This window comes from Olea europaea, chromosome 13, assembly GCF_002742605.1.
Source record: "Olea europaea var. sylvestris chromosome 13, O_europaea_v1, whole genome shotgun sequence".
Lineage (NCBI taxonomy): Eukaryota > Viridiplantae > Streptophyta > Magnoliopsida > Lamiales > Oleaceae > Olea > Olea europaea.
The window spans coordinates 1,739,215-1,746,924 of NC_036249.1; the positions used below are offsets into that span (position 1 = coordinate 1,739,215).

Here is a 7,710-nt window from a genome sequence, read left to right on the forward strand (position 1 = left end):
ACAATCCAAACCCATCCCGACCACCAGATCCGATTCGCCGCTACCATCGTCATTAATTTCACCACCGCAACTCACGGTGATTCGCGAAAGGTTGGATCTTCGTCATGACATCTCCTCTTCATTACAGCAGCACTGACAACGGTGCTCCGGGTGGTGGTCCTGAAGGAGAAAAATTCAGATCGAGTTACTGTGCTTTTGCCTGAGTGAGTCGGTGAACAATCATCACCATGAGTACGGTAGTGGATTGTTGATGTGGGTGGTGGTCCAACAGTGGACGGTGGTCTCCGATGACAAGCGTTCCTCAACCCGATGGCAGTTAACGGATAGGGTAGCGAGAGAGAGGGGAGAGAATGGAAAGAAGGAAAATGATTTTTAGCCTATTTAGGGTTTGTAGATATATATTTGTAATTATTAATTTCATACCTGAATTTTGATTAAATGATCTTTGCACCTGACTTTTGCATAAGGAAGTTTAAATACCTGTATTTGTGTAATTTCCACAAAATCTTAGCTTGGTTCTTCACGACTCATCTTTGGGTCGAGCCAAGTTGATTCGTCTCGAGTTGTAAGATTTAGTATGATAATAATATTTTCAGGCGGAAAAAAATGAATGATAAAATGGCAAAATGATAAAAGTAAATAAAAATAGTAACACGTGAAATTTAAATGTTATTGTCACGGGACATTTACAAATCAAATACCAAGTTAATAATTTAAGAGTGCGAAATTTGAAATATAGCTTTGAAAATTCTTAGTTCAAATCAACTAGCCCACTTTAGGGAATAGGTGACGGTCAAAATTGTTGACTTAAATTGTTTAGATTAATTTTACGATTGACACATACCAGAAGGTGGCTGCAAAGTACAGGCGGCGAATTAAAATTCGCCCTAAGATAGACGTTTCCTTCACGTATTTAAAGTAATTAATTGTTTAGGAAGTTTCAACTATGTAGTGCATGACAGGCAAAGTTTGATTATTTTTATTTATATTTATAAGTTGAGGACTTTACTAAATGAGTTTTATAAGTACTCACTTTTTGAATCACATTTCGTCAATTTATATTAATAACTATTAAAAATTTAATTTTTTAACTAAATTAAACAAGAACTTAATGTAATAAATAGAATACATTTTGTTTCAACAATCAATAAGAGTGCACCATCGAATATGGTAACGTAGTGTATCTATTCCATGAACGTGTCTATCGCGGTACGTAGAATAATGCCATTTTATCAGATGAATTTGACATCTTGGATGACAGATGAAAGTAAGGAAACAAGTGATTGATGCAAGAAATTTCATTTTTTTTTTTAAAAATCGACCAATGATGGAATGCCACGTGAGTAGGTAGCATATCTATTTGGTTATGTAGCAAGGTTGTAGGACATATATAGGTGCCAACTTTTCTTACAAAAGTGACTCGATATGATTCTTTAACGTGATTGAACTTGATAGTAACAGAGATTGAGACTTGTTTCTGTAATCTATAATATATATTAAAAGTCATGCGATGCGCAAATTATTTTTCGGATGATTATATCTTAACTATATTTAAACAATTTATGGACCACCATTTCATCACATTCAGTTAATTATATATTTTCAAGAGTGTTTAATTAATTTAAGAATGTCTAAATCAATTTTCAAGATCTTGTGTGTATATACGGACATTAAGCCCATGTTTGGTACAAATTAAAATTTAGATTTTAATTTAAGTCAAAGTCAACAATCAATTTAATTTTAATCTCCATCGAAACTAAACTATCTTCATATTTCTAAATTAATAATGTATTTGTTTGTTACTAATTAATTAATGTACATTTTTCAATACACATCATCAATGACTTTCGCAACTATTTAAAATTTTATTCGTCAATTTTATTTGGAACGTATTTAACAGACTTTTTCTTTCAAAGATTTTCCTTTTTGTGTATAATTAAAAATTCTATATGTTTCTTTAGGAGGGCTATTATTTGTCTACACGAAGCAAAGGTAGTGCGATACATTCAGCGTGTGTTTGAGTTACGTTATTTTGAAATAGTATATTGATGAAAAATGTATGATTAAAAATTGAGGAAAATTTTTGAATTTGTGTGTAATATTATTTTATTGAAAAATGTATGGTTCAAATGATGTCAAATCACTATTTAAAAATGTATTTTTTGAAAGAATACGGTTCAAACAAGTCCTCAAACTTCAAAACAGCTTCAGAATCCCCTCCTACTCTTCGAGTGCTGGTATATTACTTTATTTTCAAGGGGAAAAAAATGAAAAAGAATTTTTTTTCCCCATATTTTTGTAATTGGTTTTCTTTTTTCCTCGTGGTTATCCTTAATTTATTAAGATTCATATTAATTATCTATGTCTTTTGGTTTGCCTATTTATTTATTTATTTGGTTTACTATATGTAATCATTTTTATTGCTTGACACGATTGAAAATTTACTACAATGCCTTGAACTCGAAAATTTCAGCTTTGTTGGAGTTGGAGAAGCATTATTTTCGTCGAAGATACTGGTGGTAATGATAGAGGGCGGTTAATTAAATGGTATTGGTGCTGGAAAAGTTGCGTGTGGGTTTGATGATTTGGGAATATGGAATAACTTTTTCCTTTTGCTTTTACACATTTGTCTTTTCCGTAGACTTTTTTTGAATTTTTTTTAATAAGTGCCACAATATTATATATTTGTGCAATTTAATAACATATCAAATTCCATCTAGATAGATTTGGAAATTTGATTTTTGTTAATTTGATACTTCATTTACAAATATACTTATTTATTTATATCAACAATGTATAGATACAATACAATTATCTTCTTTATGTTGACGTGATATCTAAAAATAATATTCTAACACTAATAAAAAATAATAATAATGTGCGTCGCACATATAAGTACGACGAAGTACAGCAAAAATAACTCACATATTCTCGACTATAGAATGTACATGGTTAACTTTTAGCGAAATCAAAAAAGGTCATATTCCCGATTATAGAATATACATTAATGTCTTGTCCGCCTCTCGAAATATAATCCAGTAGTATAAAGGGCAGGAGGGGATTATTTCTGGCAGTCGCAGTGTGAGCGTTCGATTCTTAAAACATGGAATTGGACTTCTTATAGGTACAATGTACAAATAGCTCTTGTTTTCTGATCTATTGAAATACATTCCCCAATTTACCTTCTTCACAAAATTCCAATGACGGGACGATCGATCTCAAGGTTGGGCTTCAACCTTTTTTTTACATTAATGTCTTGTCCATACACTTCCAAGATCCGACCTTTTCTTACTTCCGGGACCCTGTAAACGCAAAGGTACTATTAAAGATGATGCATTAAATCAAGATCGACTGCATTTTTCTTTCCTTATAATATTAATCCATCCACCAGAAGCTTGGAAATGCTGTCAACAAGCGCTTTTGTTTCATGGATTCTTGTATTGAGTTGTTTCAGCTTGCTGAATTTTGCTGTGCCACAACAGGTGCCTAAAGAAGAAGGTAAGAAGCTGAGTTTTTGCTCCTGTTTCATGAATATGCAGTTATCTTATAGTGCACCCGAAGAAAATTGAAGATCTCTCATTATTTTGTTTATTTATTAACTTTGTTTTTTCGTTTATTTGCTCAATAACTTAAAGTGATATGTGCAAATTATCAGCTAAGCGATTTTCTTCAAACTCAAGAGGCATATATTGGGTATTTAGGCAGATTTTAGTATCTGATTGGTTTAAGTTTCAGTGTGGTTCTTTAGTAAATCTTTTCTACGTTTTTGCCATTATTTTGGGGTTAGTATCCTCAGTTACTGTTTTGTTCTCACTTCTTTCTAATACATATATGTTTTGTGCTGAATACAATAATGGCATGCTTGGTATGTCATGGAGGATTACACTAGAATATATTAAGGATAAAAAAGAAGCTACAGTCTTGTTATATATACCGTCTTGCTGCTCCTGCATACCAAATACAGTCTTAGTGTATATTTTGTATAATTGACAAGTTTTAGCTTCTTTTTTGTATTCCTTATGAAACATGCTGTAAGAGTATGTTTAGATGCTGAACAGAGCATGATTAACTAAGATTTTATGCTGTCATATTCATTTCTGCATACTAAACATATGATTAGGGAGCTTTATGCAATATAGCATTTTTTTAAAATTTTTTTGGATACTAATATGCATTGATATCTGTTAGTGGATGCGCTGCAACAAATTGTCACTGCAATGGGTGCAAAATTCTGGAAATTTAATGCCCATTTATGTGATGTTGAACTGGTTGGGGTTACACAAATTGCTCCAAGCGGATCTGAGAGTTATGTTGATTGTGACTGCAACTATGAAAACAACACAGTCTGCCATGTCACAAAAATGTTAGTATCCTTATCCCTTCTTTTATTATTTCCCAAAAATTTAATTTCCCATGGAAGCCATATGGTTTAGAGTTCTGTTCCTCCCGATCAAGAGTCTTGTCACTTAAGATATATATAATGTATATATTTCAATGATGTTTCCATGTAATTATTAATGTTTTGTGGAAAGAATGTGATATCTATACGTTATTAGTACTATATTAACGTCATAACTGGTGTATATCAGTGAATAAATAGCTCCATATACTTATTTCTATATTGATGGAACCGTTGTCTCGATGCTAATGTCCACGTTCCACATTATACAGTGTGCTAAAGAGTTATAATCTTCCAGGGATTCTTTCACCTGCAATTGTGAAGCTTCCGTACCTCCGAGATATGTAAGAACCTGTCATTTCCAGCTTCATATTTGTTTTTTTGACACATGCCATGACTTTGTCATGGATGAGCATCAGCTGCTGAATTTAATTTATATTTCATTCAACTCTCAGTGATTTTGCTTACAACCTCCTCACCGGGACAATACCAACTGAATGGGCTTCAACACAGTTGAATTCCGTGTATGCTCCATTGTTGATTCGTGTATGTATTCTAGTAGTTATTCATTTATTTTGGCACCACTAAGTACAGAATTTTGATGCAGCTCTCTTCTTGTGAACCGGTTATCAGGGAAATTACCAAAGGAACTGGGAAATGTTACTACCCTCACGTACATGTATGTCTTTAAGTATATGATATGTTATTTGTTTTCTGAAATAGATTTGCTGATTGAAATCTAGTTGTTAAATAAAAGTTATAAGGAGTTTTGAATTTTTGAAAAAATGGACGAAAGTAAGAGAAGAAAACAGCAATAAATGAATAATTTCTTATTCACACTTTTTCCTTCTCCATCTTCTTTTATTCAATAGATCGACATGGTAACAGAGCAAACAGAGGTTCAGGGTTTAAATTTCACTGTCACATGTGCTAGGCCTTTAACAAAAAAATGTATTTAGCTGGAACAGTTTTTTCCTTCTCTAACAATTTAGGCTTCTACAATGAGATGTTACAAACAAAAAGGGCTTCTTTGTCTTCTTATTATTGTTGAAATAAAGGATGATTTATTGTCCTATTCTGCATGTCATTTTACCAGGAATCTTGAAGTCAACCAATTTTCAGGCTCTGTTCCTTCTGAACTTGGGAAGTTGATAAACTTGAAGACTCTGTAAGATCCCTCCTTTCTTTGTTATGCACCGCACCACATGCTTTAAATCTCACATGCGACTCCCAATGGATGAGACAAAATCTGATTATTTCAGTCTGCATTGGTTATGAATAACAGGATATTGTCCTCCAATCAATTTACTGGAAACTTGCCAACGTCTTTTTCGGAACTGATAAACTTAGATGACTTGTAAGCATGAACACTATGTCTTCAATTTATTGTTTAGAAATTTGTTGATATATTAATGAAGGCCCCTATTACAATGCAGTAGGATAAATGATAACAATTTCAGTGGACCGATACCTGAATTTATTCAGAACTGGAAACGGCTAACGCGTTTGTAAGATCATTACATACCTAAAAGTGCTTTTGAAGATATGATAGATAATTTTTTTTCGCAATTATTTTGTATAACATTTATTTGTTTTATCCACATTGAAGAGAAATGCATGCGAGTGGATTAAAGGGACCGATTCCCTCAAGCATATCTTTTCTGACTATGTTAACCATCTTGTAAGTAGAACCTCCATAAGATTTGCATTGGCCTCAGTTTTTTATTTTTATAGTTGGTTTTTCCGTATCAGTTTACTAGGTATTTTTCATGTCGTAATTTTCTTATACAGGAGAATTAGTGACATAAACGGGCCAACTCAGGGATTTCCTTTGCTGCGGAGCATGACAAGCATAGTAATTCTGTATGCTGAACAATTATGCATATTGAGATTATTTAATTTTTTGTTTCTTAACCGTAAACTAATGAGATAAATTCACTCTTGATTTAGGGTGTTAAGAAACTGTAACATTTCTGGCCAAATTCCTGCATATATATGGAAAATTCGGGTTCTACAGATGTTGTAAGTATCCAAGTATCAGTTTAAAACGATCATTTAGCTGCTTATTTACATGATTCTAGGGTTACTTACTGGCTGCACGTTGGTCAATATTTCTCTGTCCAGCTACTTAGTTCTTCATTCTGCCTTCAGTATTTGAGTAAATGTCTGGACTTTGTTCAAGGGAAACTGTATTTGGGTATTATTCTCCTATTATACTCTTTGACAGATGATATACTTCTGTTTCAAATGTTCATGGGTTTTGTCCCGAAGTTGATTGTCGTGCCATAATTGAAACATGATATGGGGGACTTGATATGCAACCATAGTTATGAAATAATTCCCCGGAGCACTCAGAAATGAATAGACCAAATAGAAATGTATACGCAATGAAAAAACTATGTTATCACGTCTTTAAATAAATATTTTGTTAACTTCAATTGATATGCAGTTCTGTTAATAACACAGCAGAATTTGATCGTACTGAAATAATGTGTTTGCATGATTCAGTAAGTTCAGATATTGGGTAACTAACTACTTTTTGTTTGTTTTTACTGGGTTGCTCTTTTTGACTGTATCGTATGTTCTATGACATAAACAGGGATGTGAGTTTCAATAAGTTAGGGGGAAATATTCCTGATGACATTGCAAGAAAACTGAAAGTCGTGTGAGTACAAAACTTCAATCTTTCACTTCTGTATTAAGTGCATTTTGGGAAATAAGTACATTGCTTGGTAACATCTTGAAACTACATTTTTGTCCCTCTGTACGTAATTCTTACTATATGGTTTTCCCTAATTAGGTTTGTCACTGGAAACATGCTGAGTGGAAATATCCCAGATGCACTCTTCAAGGATGGAAGCAATATGTACGTTTACTATCTATAACCCATTTGACATCATTCCTGATATTCCATCTTGTTTGTGAGTGAAGATTGAATGTGCGTTGTTACAACGCTACATGATCAACTTTTCCTGCATCACAAATATGAAATATATAATTTTAATCAGTATTATAGCAAAATATTAAGCTGCACATACTGGTAAAACCTAAAATTTCTTTCTGTATTGTCATCAATAATGGCTATTGATGAATGCTTCTGTTTGTAAATGTATAATTTAGATGCTCCAGCTAATTTCATCCATCTTATTAACATTGTGCAGCGATCTTTCGTACAACAATTTCACGTTGAAAGGCCCTGATCAATCAGCTTGTCAATCAAAAATGTTAGGAAATTCTTTTAAGTATTTCGTATTTATATTTTCATCAGCATGCACTTTTCTGTATTTAAATCATTAACCTCTCTCTGTCCC

The 7,710-nt window shown here is 32.8% G+C and overlaps 1 protein-coding gene across 7 annotated transcripts in view; it reads left to right on the forward strand.

The window, feature by feature from the left end:
- Nucleotides 1-3,216: 3,216 nt before the first annotated feature.
- Nucleotides 3,217-7,710, forward strand: part of LOC111407222 (probable LRR receptor-like serine/threonine-protein kinase RFK1) — a 9,176-nt gene continuing 4,682 nt past the window's right edge. For 2 of the 7 annotated variants that reach the window (XM_023036577.1, XM_023036580.1), the window contains exons 1-14: nt 3,249-3,498; nt 4,189-4,363; nt 4,672-4,743; nt 4,855-4,923; nt 5,007-5,078; nt 5,496-5,567; nt 5,685-5,756; nt 5,836-5,907; nt 6,009-6,080; nt 6,191-6,262; nt 6,350-6,421; nt 6,999-7,064; nt 7,200-7,265; nt 7,561-7,623. In XM_023036577.1, coding sequence (XP_022892345.1) covers nt 3,402-3,498; nt 4,189-4,363; nt 4,672-4,743; nt 4,855-4,923; nt 5,007-5,078; nt 5,496-5,567; nt 5,685-5,756; nt 5,836-5,907; nt 6,009-6,080; nt 6,191-6,262; nt 6,350-6,421; nt 6,999-7,064; nt 7,200-7,265; nt 7,561-7,623 — 1,112 coding nt within the window. In that variant the 5' untranslated portion in view covers nt 3,249-3,401. Of the gene's footprint in view, nt 3,499-4,188; nt 4,364-4,671; nt 4,744-4,854; nt 4,946-5,006; nt 5,079-5,495; nt 5,568-5,684; nt 5,757-5,835; nt 5,908-6,008; nt 6,081-6,190; nt 6,263-6,349; nt 6,422-6,998; nt 7,065-7,199; nt 7,266-7,560; nt 7,624-7,710 lie in introns of those variants that run through there. The other 5 variants (XM_023036578.1, XM_023036581.1, XM_023036582.1 and 2 more) reach the window with 5 other exon arrangements.